Source organism: Fundulus heteroclitus, unplaced genomic scaffold (assembly GCF_011125445.2).
Source record: "Fundulus heteroclitus isolate FHET01 unplaced genomic scaffold, MU-UCD_Fhet_4.1 scaffold_240, whole genome shotgun sequence".
In the NCBI taxonomy this organism is placed as follows: Eukaryota; Metazoa; Chordata; class Actinopteri; order Cyprinodontiformes; family Fundulidae; genus Fundulus; species Fundulus heteroclitus.
In genome coordinates, this window is record NW_023396651.1 from 50115 (window position 1) to 77609 (window position 27495).

The 27495-nt window shown below is 41.4% G+C and overlaps 1 protein-coding gene across 1 annotated transcript in view; it reads left to right on the forward strand.

The window, feature by feature from the left end:
* The first annotated feature begins 664 nt into the window (after positions 1-664).
* The window catches only part of LOC118559150 (A-kinase anchor protein 6-like), a 182720-nt gene continuing 155889 nt past the window's right edge, over positions 665-27495 (forward strand). The window contains exon 1 of the mRNA XM_036129860.1: positions 665-1389. Within this exon, the coding sequence (XP_035985753.1) occupies positions 1048-1389 (342 nt within the window). The 5' untranslated portion in view covers positions 665-1047. The remainder of the gene's footprint in view (positions 1390-27495) is intronic.

Consider the following 27495-nt stretch of genomic DNA (forward strand, 5'->3'; position numbering starts at 1 on the left):
ACTTCCAGTCCAGGAAAGTTAGATGCTCAAACACCTAACCTAAGGTGCGTTGCATATTCGTCTAACAAGACATTTTAAAAGCTTAGTTCATGTTGTGTAGAACTTTTGTCTCCAGATTTAACTCCTAGTTAATCTGAGGTGTCACCCTATTTGTGGAAAGGGAGGTGATGCTCTTACAGCTTAAAGTGCTAATTTGCCTTAGAACAAAGGTGAGAAGCACAAGCTAAAAAAGCTAGTAATTCCTTAAAAGGTGAAGCCTTGCGCAAAAGCTAGTAATTCCTAAAGAAAGGTAAGCAGTCCCTACAGAGCTCGTAAGTCCTAAAGGTTTAGCGTTCTTAACACTGAAAGAATAGTGTCGTCATAAGTCACGTGTTGAACGGTCAACCTGCGCACCTGTTAAATATTTGCAAAATTTATGTTTAAACATAAAAGCATAGGTTTACAGAGTGGATTTATGTTATTTTTAAAGTTTTGTCATAACTTTTGTTTTTGTGTTAGCAAGATGGAGCCAGAACTTCTCACAGAACTTCTCACAGCTGTAGCTACTAACATAGCTCGCCACTGTCAGGGTGTGAATGTGTGTGTGAATGGGTGAATGACTGAACTGTAGTGTGAAGCGCTTTGGAGGTTGTCAAGACTAGTTAAAAGCACTATACAAGTACAAGCCATTTACCATTTCACATCTGAAGCTGCACCTTTGAATCAGAATCAGACATACTTAATAATCCCAGAGGGAAATTACTTAACTTTGGTGGACCAAGCAGACATAGAGAGGCAGAAGGTTGTCATTGCCGACCTCATCAAGTTATCTGCAGATGAGTTAATTAGTTCTTTAATCTTTTTATCGCATGCAGCAAGGTTAAAACTCTTTAAATTATTTAACTTCATTCAGATTCCGACCAAAAGGACTCAGATTTAAGAGGTTGTGGGACAACTTACATTGTTATATCAATGTAAGTCACAACTAGAAGATGAACAATATCTTCAGTTACAGGTTGAGCATCAGATGGTTTTGGACAGAGTGAGCTCTCAAAGGCCGAGGTGAGGATGGAGGAAGCTGACGCTGAGACCAAGGACCTCAGAGCTCCTGATGTCAGCGAGTCTGCGTCTCACCAGAGAAGTGTGTTCTCCACCCTTCAGGTGAAATCTTCACACAATCAACCTCAGCAGGTTGAATCATTGCAGGAGCTGGAATCACAGAACAGCTCTGCAGTTTATAACGCAGCACCTAGAACAGAGCCAGTCTTGCCAAAATTTAGAACAGAACCTCTAAATTTTGAGTTTACAGGAAGTACTTCCACAGACTCCATGGGAGATGCTGGAAGTCAGACTGTCCATGATGAAGCCCTGCTTCATCCTGCTGCAGTGGACAGCCCCAAAGAGTACCAGGTAAACAACTCTGCAGACACAGGTGGTTCAGATCGGAGGGATGAGCAGACATCACACCTGACTTATACCACCACCTGTCCTGACTCTGTGCCGGCACCTAAGGGCCAGAAGAATCACAAAGGTGGTCCACACCAACCTAAGCCACCACCACATGTCAGAGTTCACACCTTGGAAAGCTCTCAATTAGATCAGGAACATGCTTCCTTACATCAAAAGTTAGTTCACAGACCTCCAGCAGGTCACAAACACAACCAATTTGACTTCCCAGGTGGTCCAGGGCCACCTAGTAATTACAGTTTCCATTTTTGCCAACTTGAGTCTCTTGCTCGTGAAATAAAACACTTCGACCCAGATAATCATGATTCCAACATTCATAATTATCTGCAGGAAGTCGAACGCTTTCTTTTCGACCTGCCATTTCCCTCATCTCGTGAGAAACTAAAGCTTATTTGGAAAATAACAGCTAGAAGCATTCATGTTTTCATTAAAGCTCTTCCTCCAGAGATTTGTGACAGTTATTCAGCTCTTTGCAAAGCTTTAAGAGAAGAATATTCTGTGTACAGGGATCAGGCTTCAATAACTCTTGACGCTTTCAGCGTTAGTCAACAGGAAAATAAAACACCCAGAGATTATTACTATAGTTTAAGAAACTCTTATTCTCAGGGATGTAATTCTCCAGATCCTGAAGAAGACCCATTTTGTCTTCGTTCTTTGTTCCTTCACAATTTACATGACAATGTCCGTTATGAAGTGACCATGCATTGCAAGGAAAGTAACTTTTCCATGCATGAAACCCGCAGATATGCCCAGCTTGTTTGGAACACTCGTTTGCAATGTAACAGGAAACAAAGCAAGCGTTGAGTCCTAAATCTTCAGACAGGAAATAGGCCTAAGAAAAGACACAAAGTCAGTTCTCCAGTGATCCAGCAGACCGAAAGGTTTGAAGACAGGTTGCTACAAAAGCCTAGGCAGCCAGACGAAGGTCAACTCTTTTACAATGCAAAACCCCACGGTCAAACTTTGAAAGTATCTGCCGAGATTTTCTGACCGAATTTGTCGCATGTTTAACAAGATTAAACGGCGAGCTGATCGAAATATCAACTACGCAACTTATCATGCCTCAGTGTGATAAGGTCAAAAATAATTTCTATCACGGTTTATTCTGTTTCAACCCTTTCTTATTGTTCTAGGACTTAAGAAGTGGAGGTTAACCATCAGTTTACCACAGTGTTTAGAATTTGTTTTGTTTTGTTTTTCCTGTCTTGGTTTGGAATTTTGGTGTGTATGTCTAAATATTTGTTGCACATCCAAGGGATAATTGCACATTACAAAGTTACCTATTGCAGTTTTAATGAATTGGTGTGTCCAAGTCTGTTTTCAGTAAAAAGATGCTGGATGTTTGTGGCCTAGTACTACTGAAACTACTACGATAATAAGATGAAATAAAAAATAAATAAAAAAATAAATAATACATGTATTTATTTAGCCGTTAATCTTTTTAAATGAAAAATAAATTTTCTCGGTGTTCGTTCTATCTGGGTAACTGGGGTCTGCACGGTTCGGGCGGGCTGGCTAACCGGAGCTTGTTTTTTTTGTTTTTTTTCCAACTTTATTTATTGAACATTTTGAACATAAGACAGACATTATTGGGACAAAATCAAAGTATCAATACAATCTCGATGTCACAGATCTGTCAACCCCCAATCCACCCTGGCTTCCCACCCCACCCACAGGCCAAAAAACAAATAAACAAAAATAACAAAAAAATAACAAAAAAAACATAGAATACATTAATTTTAATAATGTATTTTTTTATATCTAAATAAAAAGTATAAAGAGAAAAACAGATCAAAAAAGGGGTAGACATGAATGTAAATGTAGATAGATAAGTAGAGATCCTGTTGGGCATTCAAGTATCCTCAGGGTCAAGAAGATTCAAAGAGTCAAATTACCTAAGAAAAGGGTCCCATGTAGCCTGAAATAACTTTATGGAGCCTCTAAGAGAAAACCTCAATTTCTCTACTTTGAGGTTGTAAAGCACCTCTCGAATCCAGCGGGCATGTGAAGGGGGTTGAGAATCTTTCCAGTTAAGTAAGATCAACCTACGAGCTAAAAGCGTGGTAAATGCTATAGCCCGCTCCATTCCTTTAGGCAAGTTAGAAGCAGGGGGCATCCCAAAGATTGCAGACATTGGATTGGGGACTACCAGAGAACCATATGCTTCAGACAGTGATTTAAAAATCCCTGTCCAGAATAGTTTCAACTCGGGACATGACCAAAACATGTGTGAGTGATTGGCAGGCGAGAGTTTACATCTGCCACAAGCATCATTTACAGAAGAATAAATTTTCGCTAGTCGTGAATTGGTATAATGAGCCCTGTAAACAACTTTGCATTGAATTAGTCTATGGCGGGCACAGATGGACGATGAATAAACTAGAGCCAGTGCAGATGTCCATTGTTGTTCTGTGAATACAATGTTAAGACTCTCCTCCCAAGCTGATTTAACTGCGTTTGCGGGTGTTGAGGTTTCTGACCAAATAAGCTTATAGAGTGTTGAGATACATCCTCTAAGATTAGGATCAATTACGAGAAGAGAGTCCAATAAGGTTTCTGGAGGGCGATTCGGAAAGTAAGGGAACAACTTCTTAACATAGTCACGAACTTGGAAAAAACGAAAAAGGTGGTGTTTTGGAAGATGGTATTTGACAGACAATTGTTCAAAAGAAGAGAAAATGTTTTCAGAATAGAGATCTACTATTGACTTGATACCACTATCATGCCAGATTTTATATGCTAAATCTTTGGATGGTTCAAACGTACAGTTTTTAAACACTGATGTCAGAGCGGATGGATTTGAGAGGCCAAGCTGTTTCCTAAACTGATTCCATATTTTCAAGTAGTTAAGTAGTTAAGTAGCAAGTAGTTAAACGTTGTAGAGGAAGTTGTGAGCACAGGACTGAACGGAGTGAGAACGGACAAGATTTCCTCTCCAACTGTACCCAGACTGGCAAAGGGTCTTCCTCCTTCATCCAAAACAACAATTTCTGTGCATTCGCAGCCCAATAATATCTAAAAACTGGGAGGGCAAATCCTCCCTTCTCCTTGGGAGACTGTAAAACCGATCTGCGAATTCTAGCCGGCTTCCCAGCCCATAAAAAATTATAAATCATTATGTCCAATTTTACAAAAAATGACTTATTTAGAAAAAGTGGAAGATGTTGAAACATGTAAAGAAATTTGGGAAGAACCACCATCTTCACTAAGCTTATTCGGCCAGCGAGCGAGATGGGTAAAGTTGACCAGCGAGCAAAATCAGCTTCTATCCTCTCCACTAAAGGAGTAAGGTTTACTCTATATAGGTCAGAAAGAGATAGCACAATTTTAATACCCAGGTATCGGAAACCATTATTAGACCAACGGAACGGTACTGTCGAGGGAGGGAGCTTTTTAGCGGCATCATTAATGGGCAAAAGTTCGCTTTTTTGGTAATTAAGTTTGTAGCCTGATATGATGCCAAATTCATTAAGAATGTTTAGAATAGCGGGAAAAGAAGAAATAGGATCCGAAACATACAACAAAAGGTCATCTGCGTATAGCGAAACTTTATTGACTATATCAAATCTTGTTATGCCCTTAAAGGAGGTCTCTGCACGCAGCCAGAGGGCTAGGGGTTCAATTGCTAAAATAAACAAGAGCGGAGACAGGGGACAGCCCTGTCTGGTACCACGGCTCAAAGGAAAGGAGGAAGAAAGAACATCATTAGTCCGTACTGAAGCTTTTGGTGAAGAATACAGAAGTGTTACCCAATCAACAAAGGTCTTGCCTAATCCAAATTTCGTCAATACCTTATACAAAAAGCTCCATTCAACCCTGTCGAAGGCCTTCTCGGCGTCGAGGGACACAACGACTTCAGGGATTGTAGCATTAGGGGAAGTGATGATATTGAAAAGCCTCCTGGTGTTGCATGAGGACTGCCTCCCGGGCATGAAGCCCGTTTGATCTAGATCGATAATTGAGGGTAGTATCTGCTGTAAGCGTAATGCCAACACTTTAGTTAGGACTTTAAAATCCACGTTCAACAAGGAAATGGGCCTATAGCTGCTACACAATAAAGGATCTTTATCCTTCTTAAGGAGCAACAAAATCGTAGCCTCCGACAGGGTACAAGGGAGCCGGCCAAGAGAGAAGGCCTCGTTGTAGACCTCTTTAAGAAAAGGGCTAAGCAAAGTGGAGAAAGCTTTATAATATTCAGTGGTAAACCCATCAGGTCCAGGGGATTTGGATCCTTGAAGACAACCTATGGCCTCCTGAACTTCTAATGTAGTAATTGGGGCACCAAGTCGCTCTGCCAATTCTTCATCAACGCAAGGAAAGTTGATTTTATCTAATATATTATCAGGAGAGGGTGGGAGGTCGGATGTATAGAGAGAAGTATAGAACTCAACAAAAGCATCATTAATGCCCTTTGGGTCAGTGGTAGTTTCACCAGAGCTGGAATTAATAGCTGGTATAAGTCGAGAGGATGCTTCGGCCCGAGCCTGATATGAAAGAAGTTTTCCAGCCTTGTCACCCGATTCATAAAAAAGTTGTTTAGATTTAAGTAAAGAAGCTCTAACAGATGTAGTGGAAATTAGATCAAGTTCTGTCTGTAAAGAGAGTTGTTTTTTATAGGTGTCAGGATCCGAATTGGCAGCATACTGTACATCCACTTCCTTGATTTCCTTTAAAAGCTCATTATGGCGAGCAGTTTCAGTTCTCTTTTTATTAGAAATATAGGAAATAAGTTGGCCTCTCATGTAGGCTTTAGATGCTTCCCAAAGGCTACTCCTACTGATATCATGCACATCATTTAATTCAAAAAATAAGGAGATTTGGGTACGTATAAAATCTTGATAACTGTCCTCTGCTAAGAGAACAGAGTTGAATCTCCATTGCCTGAATGGGCTTGACCGGTAGGGTAGTGCCAAATCAAGGGAAACTGGTGCATGATCTGATATTGCAATGGTGTGGTAGTCAGTGGAAACAAAATTTGGAATTAATCTAAGGTCCATCAGGAAGGAATCTATCCGGGAATAAGAGTGATGAACATGTGAGAAGAAAGAGAAAGCCTTGGTAGAAGGAAATTTATGTCTCCAAGGATCAACCAGACCAAGTCGCTGAGAGCACGCAAGTAAAGTTTTTGCTGCCTTCATAAGAGGGGCAGGCCTGTTAGAAGAACGGTCTAATAAAGGGTCCTGGACCAGGTTGTAGTCCCCTGCAATAAGTATATAGTGATTTTCGACATCTGGAAAGGAAGAAAAAAGTTGAGATATAAAGTGACTGTCGTCCCAGTTAGGGCCATAAACACAAACAAAGAGAAATGGCATTTCTCGAAGCCTCCCAGAAACCATGACATATCTGCCATTGGGATCTAGAACTGATTTCTCTGGAATGAAAGGAAGGCCTTTACGAAAAATTATTGCAGTTCCCCTGGCCTTCCAATTGAATGTTGAGTGGAAAATGTCACCGGTCCACTGTTTCCTAATCCTTTTGATATGACTGTTAAGCATATGGGTCTCCTGGATGAAATAGATATCCCCTTTAAGTTGGTTTAAATGGGTCATTACACGTTGCAATTTAACAGCGCTACCCAACCCCTTCACATTCCAAGAAACAAATTTAAGTGTGGTACTTGCATTTGTTGTCATGTTTCGTGTACTCTTGAGGATATGGAAATGTTACACAGGTTTCCAACATGTATCTGGTGGGACCAAGCGTAGAGTAGCAGGTATCTGAAAAGACATGAGTAGGGGAAAGAGATAGGGAGAAAAAAAATAAAAAATTAAACCCCATGGCCTAAAGTATCCCATACATCCAAAAAAATCCAGTGTCCATTGCACATTGGTGTCAAACACCTTTGAAACTTCCAAGATCCAAAAAGTAGAAACCCCCCAGCCATGTGTAAAAGCATTCCGATGATAATTATATAAATTCAACCCCTCTTCGTCACATCTTGTTGCACCAGAACAAGTCATCAACGATAATAAAGGCATTGTAGTAAAGACCTGTAAACTATGCTTATTCAACATTTGAACATATTTATGAAACCAATAACCTTCTTCAAAGTATACAGAAGAAACACTTTGAACAGAAACATACAGCCATGATCAAACTGCGGCAAATATTCAAGTCAGAGCTCCGTGATCGTCACTTAGGGACGCTAAAGTCAGTTCACCTCTGGTTCATTCTGTCGACGTTGACGGGATGCAAAGTCCACAGCTTCCTCTACGGAGGGCAGAAGTTTTCTTGATCCGTCGCGTAGCACAACAGTTAGCTTAGCAGGGTACCTCAGAGCGGGCTTGTAGCCTAACTCGAACAGCCTCTTCATCACGTCTCGGTATTGAGTGCGTTGTTCCAAAACCTCCGGGGCGTAGCCCTCAAAGATATGGATAGGTGTATCCTTATATTTCAGCTTGCCTCGTAGCTGTCGGGCAGCCCGCACAACCAGCTCCCGGGTTTGGAAATGATGAAAACAGATCACGACATGCCGCGGCCTACCCGTGGGTGCTAGCCTAGCAGGCTGCGTGCGGTGAGCCCTGTCCAGCCTCGGCGGTGAAGACAAAATGTCCGCACCAAGCACATCACATAGCAGTTGGGAAAAGAACTCAGTTGGTCTAGTCTGGCTTTCTATTTGTTCCGGCAGACCCACGATTCTTATGTTATTACGGCGGGTTCGCCCAGAAAGATCGATCAGCCTAGCCTTCAGCTTAGTATTCTCCGCAGCTACCGCCGCTAGCTCAGCCCGCATGTCAGTTAGCTCATCACTGGTGGAGTTTGCAAATTGCTCCAGACTGGCAATACGTTGGTCGTGGTCTTCAACGGAGTTCTGGAAACTGATGAGCCTTGCTTCGTACCTCGTGTAGGTGTCTTTGATCTCAGCTAGCAGTTCACTTTTAGTCTCCGCTAGCTTAGCTGTTAGCACGGCTGTGAATGCGGTGACATTAGCTGCTTCTTCGCGGTCTTGTTCATCTTTCTTTGGTTTTGGAGGCATGATTCTGTTCCAAATAAGGTCAGGTTATTGCTGGGTTACTTGTTAGGAGTGAAAAAGAGTAAAAAAAATCAGTAGAAGTGATAAGTTCGGGGAGCGCTGAAAACTGCGTCTATTGCATCGCTTGTCCCTCCCGGAAGTCACCGGAGCTTGTTTTTAAAAATTGTTTATATTGCCTCACCCCTGGTGGCATGCGCTGGCATCAGCTACCTTTGGTTGGGGACCCCTCTTTTTGGCCATCCCAGTTTTAAACACACTTGAAAACAACCTGCAACAACATGACATTTGAGCAAGCAGAGGCAGGCTCGGGGTCTTTTTCATATCCCTGTTCTCTGATTGCCACTGTGGCCTGGGGGAAGAGTGGGCCACCTAGTCCAGGGTCTTGGCTAGTGGTGGACGTTGGGTCCAGGTGATCGGCCGGGACTGGGGCTGGTGCTTCTCCTATCCCCTGAAATATGGGTCAGGGGTGGGCGAGGTAATACCTCAGGGTTTGTGCGGGGGCTCTGGTTGGTTAGCCCGTTCATTTCATGTTGGCCCCATCTCCGGGTGGGTGGGCCCATGGGTTGTCTGGTCTGGGGCCGGGATGGGGGGTTAGGACCAGAGCAGGACCGGTTGGGTCAGGTTGATGTTAGGGTTCACCTCCCTGGTCGTGGGGGCTGGATACCCCTCTGGAGTACCGGTGCCTGGACCTGGGAATATATGATGTGTGTGGTGAGTGCGATTGTGTGTATTGCGTCCTTCTTCTTTTGTAGGAGGGTATGCATGTGGGGGTACTAGGGTGGGAACGAGTGAAGGTGACTGTGTGCGTAGTTTTCTGTTTGTCTATTTGTCCGGTTGGGTTTGTACTGCCCTTTCTCCTGGGACATTTCAGGTCTCCACTAAGTGTGTCCATTTAACATGAGATAGTCCCAGCATAAAAACTTTATTGCAGATCAAGCGGCACACTATGGTGAAAACAGTAAGGCTCCACGTGTGAAAGTAAAATCTGTTGGGCCCCCCTGGCATTAAGACATTTCTAATTGCCACATTGCCAGACAGGATATAATAAAAAAAGACTGCAGCCATCATACCAGTTACCACAAAACCCACAATTTCATCATGAATGACTGCCCAGCAGCACTCACTCTAATCATGATAAATTGTGAAGGGCCAAATCATTTCCAAACTCTAGTTTACTTTCCATTCCAACTGCTGCCCTTCAACCTGATGATCCTAGACTGCCATTTAGTATAGACCACATTATGCTTGTGAAGATTCTCAGTCATCCAGGTCATGGTCATTCCAAAAAAAGTAAAAAACAAAGCAACTGGACTTGTTTTCCGTAGTTGAAGACGTTTCGCTTCCTCTCCCGGAAGCTTTCTCAATTCAAAAAGTCTGGAGTAATGATGAGTATCAAGCTTTATACCATTGCCCGGCAAAGGCCTTGCAATGGCTTAGATAACATGCAAATTCAATCGAAACAGGTCCACCCCTTAGTAATGGGCAGTCGTTACAACCATTAAGCCAGCAGATTGGACCGAAACTGGTCCACTCCTCTGTAACGAGGAGTCGTTAGGGTTGTTATTGGCTTGGCAATAACAACCCTATTGTTATTGCCAACAATAACAATAGTTGGCATTAAAGGAACAATGTTTTGATCACCCGAATGAGGGTGAGAGTTAAGGTGATGATTGGCCGGAATTAACCCTATAGCTGTGTTGTAAGTTTTTGAGAGTTGGAACCTAAGGCCTCCTCCCCTGTTTAAGGTTGGTCTTTCTCTCTATAGACCACATTATTAAAAATGCGGACAACACAACAGTGACTGGTCTCATCAGGAGAAACGAACTGGCCTACAGGTAGGAAGTGAAACACCTGGTGGACTGGTTTGTCAAAAACAATATGATTCTGAATGTCAACAACACAAACGGGATCATCATTGACTTGAGAAAAATCGGCCAAGTCACACACCCCTCCTCATCAATGCCACTGCAGTATAGTTAGTCAGCAGCATCAAATTCCTGGGTGTGCAGATCACAGATACTTTGACCTGGTCTCTCCACACATCTGCTCTTGGGACTAAAGCACAGCAACTTCTGCACTTTCTGCAATGGATGAGACGAGCAAACCTTGCCCCTCCTGTCTTCACCACTTTCTACAGAGGTACAATGAAGAGTGTACTGACCAGCTGCACAGCTGTCTGGTCTGGGGCGTGCAATGCCTCAGACTGAGTGGTGAGGACAGCGGAGAGAATCTTCGGGACAATGCTTTCTGTCATCCATGACACTGCTGACAGACACTGTCTGGCTAGGGTTCAGAAAACCATAAAAGACCCTTCCCACCCCCACCATGGATTGCTACCCTCTGGCAAGAGGTTCAGCAGCTTTAAATGCAGAACAGATTCCACAAAAGCTTAATTCTACACAACATAAGACTTCTAAACTCCCAATATCCCCCTCATCCACGATATATACAAAATTAGTCACTTTACATGGTCAGTGTGAACACCATTGCACTAAGTAACTGTGGTATCTGCTTTATCATATGGTCCGTTCATTTTTGCAATACATCCTGCTGCTACATATACTTGCAATATTCATATGGTCTTACACATACTCTGTACATATAAAAGGTATTTTATGGTTTGCTGCTCCATTCCTGACCTTTCCTTTTACTGGTGATAAGGCAGTAAAGCTCCTCAAGGGCTGACTTAGCATTAGCTTTCGGCTGAATTTAAACTGCAATTATGATAACAGAGCTAAACTCTCTAGCACGTTTGAATGGTCTGCACTTAACTGCTAGATACTCAAGGTCAGGGGAGCAGAATAATCCGATCGTCCTTGTATTTGTGCACCAGACGTTGTGAATATAAATTTCCAGGCCTCCACCGTTTATCCTCTCTGCGGTAGTCATGCGATCCAATCTTAACAGAGAGGACTCAGCTAGTTGCACAGCTTCAATGGATACATTCCCATCAAGCCATGATTCCGTAAAAAAATGCTAAACAGCTGTCCATCTTATATGCATCAATTTTTAACCATATCTCGTCAAGTTTGTTGGTTACAGATCTTACGTTGGTCAGGATGAGGCTTAGTACAGATGGTCTGTGTGGGTTAGCTTTCACCCGGTTGCACAGGCCCACACGTCTGCTTCGCTGTTTCCTTTTGCGCATACGGCGGCGCTAGTGGCTCAAGGGCGGGGAGAGGAGAACTTCTGTTGTCCGTTCCAGATCACCAGGGTAGCTGACAGCTTTGCTAGAGCCCGGGACAACAAAGTATTTTTGGGCCCCCCCTCTTCACCTGCCGCCACAACACACACACCAAAAATTTTTTAGCTTAACTGTATACTTTATTCTCTTATGCCTTTTATTCTATTCAATAATCTTCTGTTTACAGAAATATTTTTTTTGTCCTCCAAACAAGACTTAGATGACTTCACATCATAAATGTGGTTAGACCCTCTGAATCTGCTGGCAGTTCATTTGTCATCTCTGAGAAAGGCTTCCTTTTTGCCATTAAACGCACAGCATTCAGTCGATCAGAATCAGTAATTTTTGTTGGCCATAACGCGGAATCATTGAAATTAACGGGGTGGTCCGTCTCTGAGCCACTATGCTCAGACTCTCCAAGCCCCTCCACCTGCACTGTCTCTGTTATCGCTAGGGATGGCTCTCTCTGCCTCCTCTTCAAACACATGCTGTCTCTCCCAGAACCCCCCCCCCCCCTGAAGCCACATGTTGCTACGTTGTCCTCCTTTGTCTCTGTCCACCAAGCTCCCCACCTCAGCTGGCTCTCCTGCTCCGCTCTGTCTTTCAGACTGGACCTCTGCCATCCCTTTGCTTTCTGCTCATTTGACGCTAAGCTTAAGTGTTTCCGTAAAAGAAAAGGTGCCCCCCCCTTATCCTCATCCTCAGTTTTAAAAAAATATTTAGCCATCATGAAATCCCTCACGCCTTCAGTGTCATCTTCTGTTTTTCTCTTTTCTTTTATTTTTTTTTCTGTGCAGCTGTGATTCTTAGTTTGCAGCGGAACAAACTTTCTGAGTTGCAGCCAGCCGTTGTCCTAATGGTCAAACCATTTTATGTTGGGGTGGGGGGATTTTTAATGGCCCCTTATTTAAAGAAGACATATTACATATACCTTATGCAGATATAAGTAAAATTATATATATAATATATATATATATATATATATATCGTATATATATGTATATATAATATATATATATATGTATATGTATATATATTGTATATATATATAATATATATATGTATATATATGTGTGTATATCTATTTCTATATATATTATTTCTATATCTCTCATCTATATATCATTATCATTATCCTATAATGTGTTCTGTTATCTGTATATATATATGTGTGTGTCTGTCTACTCTGTCTATCATTCTCTGTGTATATATATGTATATATATATATATGTGTGTATATGTATATATATGTGTGTATATGTATATGTATATATATATATATGTATATGTATATATATGTGTGTATATATATATGTATATATATGTGTGTATATATATATATATGTATATATATGTGTGTATATATATATATATGTATATGTATATATATGTGTGTATATATATGTATATATGTGTGTATATATATATATATATATGTATATATATGTGTGTATATATATATATGTATATATATATATGTATATATATGTGTGTGTGTATGTATATATATATATATATATATATGTATGTATGTATATATATATGTATGTATGTATGTATGTATATATATATGTATGTATATATGTGTGTATATATTTAGTTACTCTAATATTAAATATGTTTCACACAAACATTTCCTGAAAAATTACTTCTGCCTGTATTTTAATGGTGTCAGTGTCAGTTTTGATATTGTCATCAACCAAGACAGCGGGACCCAGTATTCAACAAGACAAGACAGGAATATTTTAAGAAGGTTTATTTACGGATAGGTTGTGGGTTGGAACCGGGATGACAGAAATAATAAACAGGGCAAGACAGAGCCAATAGTCAATAACAGCCCTAAGTCAGGAAGCCGGGTAATCAGACATGCGGAATATTCCAGAGGCAAAACGGGTCGGACAAACAGGCAGTTAGAATCAGGCAGGGATCAGGCAGGCTCAGAAAACAGAGGACAGAGCAGGTCAGGTATCACAGGGAGACAGTCCGATCTTGCAGGAAAAAACAGGTGACACAGGGGTCAGGCTGGATCAGATATCCGGAGGCAAATCGAGTTGGTAGCAACAGGTCATTCAGAAATAATAACTTTGGATAAGACTCACCAATTGGCTTGTAATGATCTGGCAGAGAACGGAGGAGTGAAGCAGGTAAAAATAGAGGAGTGGACAGGTCAATAGGAGTGAAGACTAATTGCCGGTGGCAGGTAACACGGATCAGAAGGGTAGGTGTCTGCTCGGTGGAGAGGTTTCTGGTAGCCTTATCAAAAGGTTTCAGGAGTTGGATGATGTCTTTGAGAAGATCACAATCTATGTTGTTTAGGTAATATAGCTCATTTTGGCAAAGCAGGGTCTCATGCAGCTTATCAGATCTCAGAGGATAATTTCCAGATTGGAGCATTACTAGTTTGGTATTTCACCTTATTTCCAAAGCTTGTTTCAATGACTGGTCCAGCTCTTTTTCCAACCTGAAATTCAAAGAGTAGAGACAGTGCACAAGAAACATGTGATTACAGCGATTACAATTTACAAATTACAAATTGTTGGTCTTCTTGGAGAAAAAAACTTGGATTTCATCATTAGAAACAACAGGTTAACAGTTGAAATTAATCAAAATACAACATTTGCAATCACTAATTATAGTAACTCATGTTTTCTTTATTTGTTTAATTTAATGTTAGTATCTTTATTTGGCAGACATGACAAGATTTTATTTTATCTTACCCTGCTCTTTTGAAGTGTGTGACAAGAGTCATTGTGTCCTTGAACAGTTTGTTGATCCTATTGTGGACTAACCTGACTCAAGCCAGACGCATGTCGCTCCGCCTAGCTCCACTCACATACATCTGGGACACCGCCATAGGAATTGCCTTTATTGAAGGCTGGGCCTTATCAAAAATTCTTGCATATGATTGGATTAGCCACTTGTCTGTAATCTTTATCGACGTGCTATTTCAACCACTCACACCGAAGCTAACCCGTGACGCTGATGAGAGCGACGCAGGAAAAAGCGCCGCGGGTCGGAGTCGATCCCGGGCCGACCGCATTGAGGACTAAAGGCCTCCTAATATGGTTTGCGCTAACCGCTCCGGGGCGCGTCCGCTGCAATGACTTGCCAAATCCGGTCGAGAGAAGGGCGAAAACATGGTTTTCACCAACAAAAGCCTTCAGAGCCGTTCTCTGATGTTCTTTTAATGAAACAATATTAGGTAGATTGGACAACACGGAAGAAATAGCGGCATCAATGTTAACGCTTGCTTTCTCGACGAGCCGCCATTGCTGTCTAAACAGTCTCACGTCATGGTCGCGTCTCCACTACGTCACATCTATGAAATTCCAGCCCTGCGTCCTGATTGGCCAGACCATAAAATTGGTTGGAGAAATCACTTTCTATGGGCGATGTCCCAGATGTATGTGAGTGGAGCTAGGCGGAGCGACATACGTCTGGCATGAGTCAGGTTAATTGTGGACTGGATTGTCTTAACTCAAGTGGTCAAATACATCTTTTACACTGTGAAACATTTTAAGGTGGTTTAACTTAAAAATGAAAGTTCACCTGCTGCTTTGAAAATGCAAGCAAGCTCAAATACAGAATTCTCTTTGACTAAATTCAGAAATTGAAGTTAATCTAGTTGATTTAACAGCAAAAGATAAGTTGTTTCAACATTATTTTTGAAATTATGATGTCATTGAACTTGAATTATAAGTTGTATACTTAAAGTTAATACTCAAAGTTAGACCAAATAATAATTCTACATTATAATTGTAAGAAAACTCTCCTCACTAATTTAACAAGCACACATTTGTTGATTAATTTTCTTCACATGATCTAGTTAAAATAAATACTTATTTCAAGTTATTGGAACTCTAATTCCTTATTCAACTTGCAAGAATATGACAATGCATTTTCTAAATCATCACACAAATTTCTGTTCAAAGATTTTTATTTTCAACAGGGCTGGAACAGATCAAGAAAACATTGTGCTCGACAGCTTCAAACTGTCAGTTGAAGTAAACATTTGCTCCAAGATGACAAAAAAGAAACACCCCCAGATTTGACTGTTAAAATGTTCACAGTGAACAAATTAACTTAAAAACATGTTGAAGGTCAAAACAATTATGTAGGCTTTAATTTATAAATCTATTGTAAACAATTCAAAATATAACACCTCCACTCTTTTTATATTTATAAAACTGGAAGACTTAAATATGCTCAATTACCATATTTAAATGTTCTCTCTAGAGTCTAAGAATGTGTTCTAGCTGGGTTCCCTGAACACCAACCCATCCAGATCACGTTCATGAAACTGTGCAGGTCAGGTCCATCACATGTAAAGCAAAGCACTCGTGCATAGTCCTGTTAAAAATGGTCTTTGTACAGCAGGAGTTATTTATTTATTTATTTATTTTTTATTTCCTTTATTTAACCAGGTAAACCCCATTGAGATCTGGATCTCATTTTCAAGGGGGACCTGGGCAGAAATCTGCAATACACTACAACCTGGTTACAAAAATAAAACCAATTAATACATATGCACAAATATAAAACAATAAAAACAAGTTAAAAGCAGTGACACTGTTTCATAGAAAGTTCATCTATCTTTAAGAACCACTCGAAATAAGTCCAATGAAATAGTTTGCGCCATCTTGAGCTCAGACTGGAGCTGAATTCACGCTGTAGGAGCCAACACACTGAATGCTTTCTTTCCTTTATCAGTTAGGACACGAGGAACATGTAGAAGGATAAAGACATTTGAGCGTAAAGAATGTGAACTACTAGATCTATGCAAAAGAGAGCTTAAGTAAGTTGGTGTTAGTCCAAGTAGAGATTTATATATCAGGATCATCAAATGAGTGTTTCTCCGAACACTTAACGGAGGCCAATCAGCTTTTGCATACAAATCACAATGATGTGTCAAACGTCTACTGCCAGTTATAAACCTTAAAGCACAATGATAAGCAGTATTCAAAGATTTCAAACATTTGGTTGAAGCATTCATATATAAAACATCTCCATAATCCAGAAGTGGCAGGAATGTTGCTGCAACCAATTTACTTCTAGCTTTGAGTGGAAAACACGGTCCATTTCGATAATAAAACCCAATCTTCATTTTCAATGTTTGTAATAGATTTGCTATGTGATTTTTAAAAGAAAGTTCATCTAGAATAAAACCAAGATATTTATAATTACTAACAAACTCAATTTGTGCACCTACTGCAGTGGTAAGGAATAGAGGGATTCCTGGTAGTTTGTGTGAGAAAACCATTGCCTTAGTCTTATCCATATTCAAAACCAACTTCAAAGTTTGTAAACGTGTTTGAACTACATTAAAAGCAGACTGTAAATGACTGTAGTGCCTGTGATAATGATGAAGAGTTGCAGTACATTATTAAGCCATCAGCATAAAAATAATAAAAAGCATTTGACAAGTTGACGCACAAATTATTTATATAAATGGAGAATAAAAGTGGACCCAGAATTGAGCCTTGAGGTACGCCATTTAAAATAGTGAGAGTAGAAGACGTGAAGCCAGCTAATTGGACTCTCTGGGTTCTGTTTGACAAGTAATCAGCTATCCAGATGGTAGCTTGATGTAAAAGCCCAATTTTGTGTAGAATTTTAATTAAAAGTGTGTCAAATGCCTTTGATAGATCGATAAACAAAGTAACACAATGTTTTTTGTTATCAAGAGCCTGGATCAGATCATTGAAAACCTTTAAAGTTGCAGTAACAGTACTATGTTTTTTTCTAAAACCAGACTGTACATTTTGTAAATACAACTGGAATCTGAAAAAAATCTTTAATGGCGTTCCACGAGCGAGCTATTTTTAGAACGTGAAGTCATATCACTGGTACGCGGCAGTGTTGTAGTCAAGTCACTATGCCTCGAGTCCGAGTCCAGGTTCGAGTCACCAGTGTTCAAGTCCGAGTCAAGTCTAAGTCATTAAAAAAAAAATCAGAGTCGAGTCCGAGTCGAGTCCACTACTCATCCGAGTCCAGTCCGAGTCAAGTCACTTATTGATCCAAGTTCGTTGTAGGAACATGCCGTGACGTGTGATGTATGACATGAATCAGTAACATTCCATTGCACTAATAACTCTTTTGCTGTAGTTACCCTGGTTTTACTTGGTAAAACTACTGCTTTTTCCAAGTCTAAGACGTCTCCTAACCATGGTTTTTAAATATTGTTGGTGCGGGACACCGCCGCGGCTCCGGCCGGCGGGCGGTGTTCGCGCACCTCCGCGGTGCCGGCCGGCGTTCGGGGTTCGCGCACCGCCGGCCGCCCGCCACCGCAGATGCTGTCACGCATTTTCCTCGCCCGTCCACCGGGCGATTCCCACAAACGCGTTCAGCAGCGTTCCCCCATTACTCACAACAAATCTGGTGAAGATCGGTCGATGCAGCGAGGAGATACAGCCGTTGGATAATGATAATGCATGGCCACCGGGCCGGACTAAATTGTTCGGCGGGCCGGAAAATTTATACCGATTCCTGGACGGTGACTACAAACAGAAAAAAAAAAAAACGGCCGATGACGCTATGAACACCGAGCAGGAGAAAAACAACGACTTACCTTTCTATCAACTCGGCCCGTTTCCCAGTCTTTCCGAGCCCTCGACACTCAAGCCATCGTTTGAGCTGAACGTTGGTTTGTTGTTCCACAGTTCTACCAGTAAAATGGGCGCCTGGACATCCTCTTGTGATAGTTTAACAGCTGTAAAGTCGGTCATATCGTTGTATCTGTTGCATGTGTAATGGCTGGCTGCTACGTGCACTCTCACACTGTTTGCCCAACCTTAGCGGCAAGAGGCGTTGCTCATGAGATGGTGACGTCACGTGCGCGGTACGACATTTAGATATTAAAATCATACATCAAATAATATTCTAATGACATATTAAAATTATAGCCTAATGATATTAAAAAAAGTCGAGTCTTTTTCTCAATCTCTGAGTCAGAATGATCTGAATGTAGGAGTCCGAGTCCAAGTTCGAGTCATCAGTGCTCAAGTCCAAGTCAAGTCACGAGTCTTTAAATTTAGCTAATGACTCGGACTCGAGTTCGAGTCTCGGACTCGAGTACTACAACACTGGTACGCGGTAGGACAAACTTGTGTTGTCCTCCGCTCTTTCGCTGTAAAAGAGCTGTATGTTACCCTTGGTTTTACTCGGTAAAACGACTGCTTTTTTCAAGTCTAAGATGTCTCCTAACCATGGTTTTTAAACATTGTTGTTATGGTACGTGCAACAGCGACTCGAGGTATGCTGATAGGCCGCATATAAAAGATGTTTTTTTCATTAATTTCCCGAAATTCAATACTGCCAAGGAGAAATGTGTGCGCTGAGTACACTTGTGCGGTCGGCCTTCACAACAGTTCAACCCGAAAAAACGTCCTTACCCACGGGGCCCGGACGTCGGCTCGCAGAGGGGTTGGGGAGGGCGAGCGTTCCGGTCCGCGCGACACGCTGGCCATCCGTTTCCGTACGCCTCCGCTTGCGAGTGCATGCGGGCAGGGGCGCAACTACCCAGTATAAGAGGGGTATGCAGCATCAGTTTTTGCGCCCCCCACCCGGATTAAAATAAATAAATAACTAAATAAGTGCCGGACATCATCATGTATGGTCTTTAAATAATAATTTATTTATTTTTTTTAAGTATATCAGCCACTGTAGGCCTACCATAATAATAATTATATGGTATATTATTAACAATGTTAACACATAATAAACAGTTGCAAATTGACAAACATTAACATTATCATTATAACCAATGCAACTTAATGCATGCCTTAAAATGTAAAAGTAAGCCTACAAACAAAGATCCTTTAGAATCCTCTCTGTAAATTATAATGTAGCTTCATGTAACAATGTTGCTACCAGATTCTAGAGCCCTCTTTAGATCCTACTTAATTGTAACATGGCGTGCCTTTGCACTTGCCCATTTATCTAGTATTGCATCAAATGAAATAGTTCGTGCCACACTGTTTTCAATTGAAATTACTGCTAATTGGGTTAAGCGATCATTACTCATGTTGGAACAAAGGTATGTCTTTATCAGCTTTAGCTTGCTGAACGATCTCTCCGCAGAGGCAACTGTCAAAGGCATTGTCAGGAAAACTCTCAGGGCTACTGTTAGATTTGGAAAAACCAAATCAAGGTTCTCCTGTAGGAGGAAATTTAATTTATCCAGAGCCTTTTCATGACCCCTAAGTAGACGGCTCGCTGGGTAAATTTCCTGAATGATATCCCTTGAAACATCATTGGTAGCCAGAGCATATCTTGTCACTGATTCCTCCAACTCAGCTTTTGTCATGTGTTCCATTTTAAAGATGAATTTAAACTTTTCGGACACAAGGTGAAGATTGCTGAATCTATCAGACAACTCCTGAATTATTGTGTCAACAATCACATTGAACACCATGCACCTAAAATGGGTCTCGGGTTCCGTTCATAATGGCCAGTGCTAGAATCATCACCATGAAATCTCTTTTGCTTTCTAAAACGTCTCTCTCTAAACTCAGGGGAAGCATCCATCTCAATGGCTATTCTGCGTGCAACATCAAGGGATTTTTGAAAGCCCTCCACTCTGTACTTACGCAAGAATTCTTTAAGAGAATCTATCATTCTAATGGCGGTGTCCATCGAGATGTTCACTGCTTGCATTGCCTTGCTGACATAGGTGATCTCTGACAATAGATCATACCAAACCAATAGGCACATGAGGAACTCCATGCTGACAATCTTGCCAGAGAGCAACTTTGCCTCTGAGACAGTTTTGCCATCTTTTTCCACTTCCTCAAGCTTTTCCAAAGCATCAAGAATCCCCCCTAACTGGAAACGTACAACTTTGATGGAGTCTAATTTTGCTTCCCACCTGGTATCACTCAGAGGCTTCAGAGTAATGTCCACAAATTCTTTCAAAATATCCCACCTCTTCACCGAACCCGAAAAAATGGTGTACAGTCTTTGGAGAGTGCCAAAAAAGTTTAGACACATTATGTTTGATGATGCAGCATCACATAACAGAAGGTTCAGACTGTGGCTACAGCAGGGGATAAATAGTGCCTCTGGATACTTCTGCTGCACCAATGTTTGCACACCCTTGTGTATACCCCTCATATTTGAGCCATTGTCATAACTCTGCCCCTACAGTTAGCAAACTCCAACCCCAGGTTATCCAGCACCCCAGTCAGTGTTTCTGTGAGGCCTTTACCAGTTGTGTCCTTCACAACTGTGAAGCCAACAAAAGACTCATTGATGGTGGCATTCTTGTTGTCGCCTGTATGGACATACCGGATTATTACTAAGGCATGCTCCTGCTTTGAAATGTCAGGTGTGCAATCCAACTCCACTGCAAAGTACTTGGAGGCTGTAACCTGGGCACAAATTTGAGCAAGTACACATTCTGAAATTGAATCTAAAAATTAATTTTGAGTGCACCAGGTAAGATATCCTGTGGTTTCTTTAGAGGCTACCTCTCTAAGATGCTCTGCTAGTGTGACATCATATCGTGCTATGACTTCAAGTAAACCCAGGAAATTTCCATTTTTAGGATCTCCTAATTTAGCATTCTTCCCCCTCAGTGGCAAGTTCCTTTCTGCAAGGAAGAGTATGCAGTCGATCACTCTCACTAACACACTTCTCTAGTGTGCCTTTTCATCATCTATTGCTCTTTGCAATGTTCTGTCAATAGTTTGACCAAGGCGTAAGCGGGAGGCTAATTCTTTCTACAACAGATAAACAGTTATGTAATAACCACTGGTTTCATGGTGCTGCAGTGCTTTTGAAAGACACTGCCAGTTATTGTACCCCACAACAAAGCGCATGTCAACAACTTTAGCTCCTCCAAAAAGCTTACATGCAAAACAATACACTTTATCCGTACTTTTGGAGTACAGTAACCAATCCCGCTGCACTTTTTCTCCATTGGACATTAAACGAAAACAGTATGCTTTGGAAAAACACCTTCTACTCTTGTCTGATCTTGGATACGGCCCATCAGGACATTTCTGTGGGCCATTCTCAACCATACGCTGCCTAAATGAGTCCCCAATTTGGTGTGGTGGTGGCCAGTCAGATGGATCTTCTGAGTCCTCCTCTTCACCTCTCTGTTCCATTTCCACCCCCTCTCCTTTTCACCTCTCTGTTCCACATACTCTTCCACCTCATCTTCACCTCTCGTTTTCACATTCTCCTCCAATTCCTTCTCAGTGGTGAGTGGCTCTCTATCTCTGTCTGCACTATTTCCCCCAAAAAAGGACACAGTGAATAGGTTGGTCAACAGAACTTTAAACCATACTGGACATTTAGTTTTGTGTGGTCTAAAGAATAGAACTCCTACCTGATGTCATCACTGGTCTCATCTATACTTGATGCCATCACCGACTTCATGTCTGTCTCATTCACTCCTTGCCTGTGTTCTTCTCCACTAAGACATGTTGTCAAATAAACAATTTGTAATAGACTTTCCATTATTAGTTTTTTCCATATTAATGATAGTAAGAAATCAATCTGTTGGTATCAAGTGGCTCACCCTACACTTCCACCTAATGTTAGACCTACCTGCCTTCCCCTGTCTTTCCTGAAGCACCATCCTCACACCTGAATGAAATGAACTCACTGTTAAATATAGCAGCCTTAATTCAATTCTAAATCAGCCTAGTGATGGCATCAGATAAGACAACTATTATGCAGTAAGGTTTTGCTGCTGTTGAAATTACATTCACATTTTGGATTTTAAAAAGTAGAAATATGGATAGCCTTAGCACAGACCTTTAGAGAGAGAGATGTGACCCTGTAATTACAGCTTCCATGTCACCCAACAAATGTAAAGCAGCCTACATGTCTGACAGCACAGCTAACATGAACAGTTAATGGTAAAACAAAATCTTTATTGCATATTATTTATGCATGAGTTACTGCATAAGTTATGTTTTCTGGATTCTTGTCATTTATTGTACATGCTACCTTATATTTTCCACTATGTCAGCGCAGCAACATTGGTTTTGCATTAAGCTAGAAGCTAGCTGTAAACCCCCATTTGGCTGCCACTGTTAGCAAACACTAGCTAGTCTGTTCATATATATTCATATTGTATGAATATACAAGCCTAAGTAACGGGAGCAAATCTATGCATGATTCCATGGTAAACCAAAGTCATTGCATTAGTTAAATACATCAACAGCTAATGGTAAAACAAAATATATTAATGATTCCATGATAAACCAGTTTATGTATCTGTTTTCCAGATTCTTGTCCTGTATTGTACCTGCTAAAAAACAAAACAAAAAAACAAAACAAAAAAAAAAAAAAATGAACAAATATGTTTATTTGACATTAACATGCGGTTCTTTGTTGTTGCTTTCGCACGTGCAACAACCCCCCCCTTCCCGCAGGCTGCAGCGGGATGCTTCTCCCCACTCCCTCTTGTGTCAAAATTCTACGGTGGAATCTTATGACATAGGGCGTCTACTCTGGCATGTTTTGTTCTAAAATGTTATTTAAAACATTGAGTAAATTCAGAAATGACCCCCTGGTCTGGGTCCCTGTCACCCACCGAAGGCGCCTCTGGCGTCGCTCGCCTGCCTTTGCCACCAAAGCGCGTGGTCCCACTGGCCTGCTCCCGTCAGGTATGTAAACAGTTATTTTGTAGCTACCGATTGGCAAAATATACCGATTCCTGGACGGTGATTACAAACAGAAAAAACAGCTGATGACGGCATGAACGGCGAGCAGGGAAAAAAACATCGACTTACCGTTCTATCAACTCTGTTTGTTTTCCAGTCTTTCTAAGCCCTCGACACTCAAGTCATCGTTTGAGCTGAACGTTGGTATGTTGTTCAACAGTTCTACCAGTAAACCAGGCGCCTGGGACTTCTTCTTGCGATAGTTTAACAGCTGAAAAGTCGGTCATATCGTTGTATCTGTTGTACGTGTAATGCCTGGTTGCTACGAGCGCTCTCAACCTGTCTGTCCTACCTTAGCGGCAAGGGGCGTTGCTCATGAGATGGTGACGTCACGTGCGCGGTACGCTATTGATCTGCAACTAACTTTTCAAATTTTTTTGCTAGGATACATAATTTAGAAACTGGTCTGTAATTGTTTACCTGCAATGACTCCCCACCCTTGAATAGAGGCAAAACAAATGAGTTCCAATGAGCCTCAGAGTCAACTTTCATTCATTAATTTCTTCTCCAAGTTGTTATTCTTTTATTATCACCTAGTGTCCAACAGTCGCTCTGCAATACTGACCAGATCCAAAATGTCCGACTAATCTAATTGGCCTTCTTTTCATTAGTGTAGGCAAGAGGAAACTCTTTAAATAATCCTGGCCTAAAAGACCCCCAGGCAAATAGAGAGTTAAATTCAATAATATGTTTATTCCTCCATCAGGATATTCTAACATCTGGTTAAAATTTATTTATCTTAACTGTTGATGTAACATCCACTTCTTCTTTCTTTTCCTTTTTTATTGTTTAGTCATTTATATTCTTTTTTCCTCATAATGTCTGAATTGCATATATATTTTTTTCTTACACATTATCACATTAAATCAGCCTTGTAATTGACAAAAAGAAAAGGGTAAACAGTAAAAAATGTAAGGTCTTTAGTTATTTGTCTATCCTACTCCCTTGTGGACAGATTTACTCGCTCCATTTCAAGCTGTCAGAATGAACCAGTCGGCACTCAAAGTATTTTGATAAAGTTATCTCCATCTCAATGCTACAATTACCAATATTAATATGTTGTCAAAGCTGGTCATTGTCATATTATTTATTAAGTTGCTCTATGCTTCCATCATGTAAATGAATATTGTGGCGCAAAATTATTTTTCAAGCAATTTTCTCTATTTCCTCGCCTTGTTTTGTGAAGCTTATTATATCTTAAAGTCACTTCCTTTAAAGGTTCCACCATTACACATTAATCAATGTGTTGTCAAATGTGTATTTTGTTTGTAATTGTGTACAAGAAAATCTGAAGTTATACAAAATACTGGTAGTAAAAAAAGTAAATAGGACATAAATGACATCATAATATGTTTATTTAAAAAAAATTACAAATTAGTGGTATCAAAAACACAGGAGGAAAAATGTATTTGTCCATTTTGTCACATGCTTGTCAAACTGGTCGAGCGGCCATGGAAGTGGGACCCAAACAGCTTTGAAAAAAGAACATAGTAATGTGACATCGATGGAAGCTTCTTGGTTTTTATTTTTTAGTCAGCATTGTAGCCCAACAGAACTACTAACACCCAACAATGAACGACAAATGTGACAAATGTCAAACAGCTTAGTTACAAATTAAACAAAATTGGGAAAAACTATTAGGGTTGCATCAAATAAAAATGGAAAAATACAACGCAATTTACACTAGACAAAGAGCAAACAAAAAATACATTCACAAACTAATAAGTAAAGTATCTTAAACACATTCCAATAATTGCTTGAAAATTAACAGAAAAATCCACTCTGGCCAGTATCACCCCTCTTTAATCTGCCTCTTTAATGCTTCTTAGTTTGAGCCATACCCTGAAACAATTCAATTCAATTTATTTATATAGCGCCAATTCATGAAACGTGTCATCTCGAGGCACTTTGCAAAGTCAAATTGAATCATATTATACAGATTGGTCAAAAATTTCCTATATAAGGGAACCAGTTGATTGCTTCAAAGTCCCGACAAGCAGCATTCACTCCTGGAGAAGCGTAGAGCAACACACAATTTGCACACAATAAATTGTGTGGAAATCCCTGGGGAATTTTTTGTCTGGGCACCTGAGAGTGACATGCCAGGATGAGGTCCCTCCACTGCAGGTAAAGACACGCCTAGAAAACAAACCAAACAAAATCCAACCAAACAAAAAACAATACAAAAGGAAAGACCAATTGACATGTTGTTTAACTGTTTTATATCAATGCATTTTTAAAACAAAATATGCAATTTGACATGTAACGTTGGCTCATTGTTACACATTTTAAGAAAAAAAAGAAAAAGAATTTGTGATTCTATTTAAATTTTGAAAGTTGGACTTTCCACCTTGATGCATCCCCTGGTTTATTCTGAAGAAAATAGCTGTTCATACTTAACTACATTTTATGTGCAAGACACAATTTAAAAACAACACTGACAAAGGTAGAATTGAGTGATACGAGGGCGAGGGCCAAAACAATGCACTTCAACAGAATGGCCCCGTTCCAGTATATACACAACACAACAGGGACGTGTAGAGGGGGGGGGGGGGGGGGGGGGGTCGGAGGGGGCTTGAGCACCTGCCCCTTTGCCCCTTGATGCCCAAAGTGCCCTTTTGTCAGTGTGTTTTTTTTATTTTTTATGTGTGTGTATGTGTGTTTGTGTGTGTGTGCATGTCCAAAATAATAATATTTAGATCTACTTTGCTACGGTTACCGTGGCCGGTTACATGATCCACATAACGTGCCTCACTCTTCCCTTCTTCTCATCTCGCAGCTCCGCGGCTGCTGCTGCCGCTGTCTGACTGCCTGCCCCTTTAAATCGGCAGCACACGTGACTGTGCTCTGTGGGTTTTTTTTAAACTCCACTCGTTGTACTGCCTTAAATCCTGCCTTCCCTCTTTCTGATTTCTAGCGTGTGTGTGCGTGCCTGTTTGCTTGGAGAGCAAGATTTAAATTTCGATTCATACTGGGATACTGCCGTTACCACAATTAATACTAGACAACAAAACTAGTCCCAGTTAAGAAACTAAATATTATCTGCACTAAAATAGGTGAACGCTGCTGAATGCAGTTCTGTAAAGAAGCAGGAGAGACTGTTTGGATTTGTGGAACTTGAGAAAAGTAAGTAACCAACATTAGCATCTCAAAATAGCATCTAATTCTGAGGTATAATGCATTTATCAGCAAAAACCTAATATCTTTTATAAAACTAAATATTCTGTGCCAGGCAGGAGTTCTGAAGACTGCTGGAAAGATTGAAAAGGAAAGACTGTAGGATATTAAAAATTCAGATTCTTAGCCACACCTGTCTGAAAAAGAAAAGGTGAGGGTTTCATTTTTACCTTATTTCGTTGTGTCATGATTGGGGAGGCGAGGACCTAGGCGGCAACGAGGCAGAGGCAGGCACATGGGGTTAAACAAAATGTATTTTTTTTTTTGCCCTGCGGCCTCTCCCTGGGCCCCGGGCTACGGTGGTGCCGCTGGCGAGGCCCCCTTCTCTGGGTGGGGCTTTCGGGGAGCGGGGGTGCCTATTGGAGTCAGTAGGGGAGGTGGCTCCCTGGGATGGCTTCCTAGTCCTTTGCTCCCCATCCCCTGCCTGCTCCATCACACCGCCACACATGTAGGGCCTTGGGGAGGGGGCGTTACTGGAGGTTGCCACTGTCTGGTGACACCCCTCTCCCCAATTTTATCATGCATCTTAGACACTTTCACTCCAAACACTTTCACAACACACACTCATGTAGGCCATGGTATGGGGGGTGTGGGTGGGGGTGGGGGGAAGACGTCTGGGGGGGGGGGGGTTCTTATGTTGTGTGAGCCTCACCTCGGACGGCTCCCTTCACCTCCTCTCGCACTTAGACATTGAGGGTTCTGGGCAGTTGCCTGGAGGGGGTGCGCTGGCACCAGCTTCCTTCTGGAGGGGGGGTGGGCTGTGCCGTGCACCCTCTACGGCGCTCCCAGTTTTTAAACACACTTGAGAACAACATGCAACAACACAACATCTGAGCGGGCGTAGGGAGGATCAGGGTCTTTTGCACACCCCCGTTCTCCGATGGCGGCAAGGAGTCTGGGGCCTGGAGGAGGTGCGGGCCACTGTGTCCAGGGTCTTGGCGGGGGGCTGCTATGGGTAGTCAGCGGCTTGCCAGGTCTGGGACTGACGCCTCCGCTCCCCCCAGGAGGGGCGGAGGGCAGGTGTGGCTAGGGTAAGG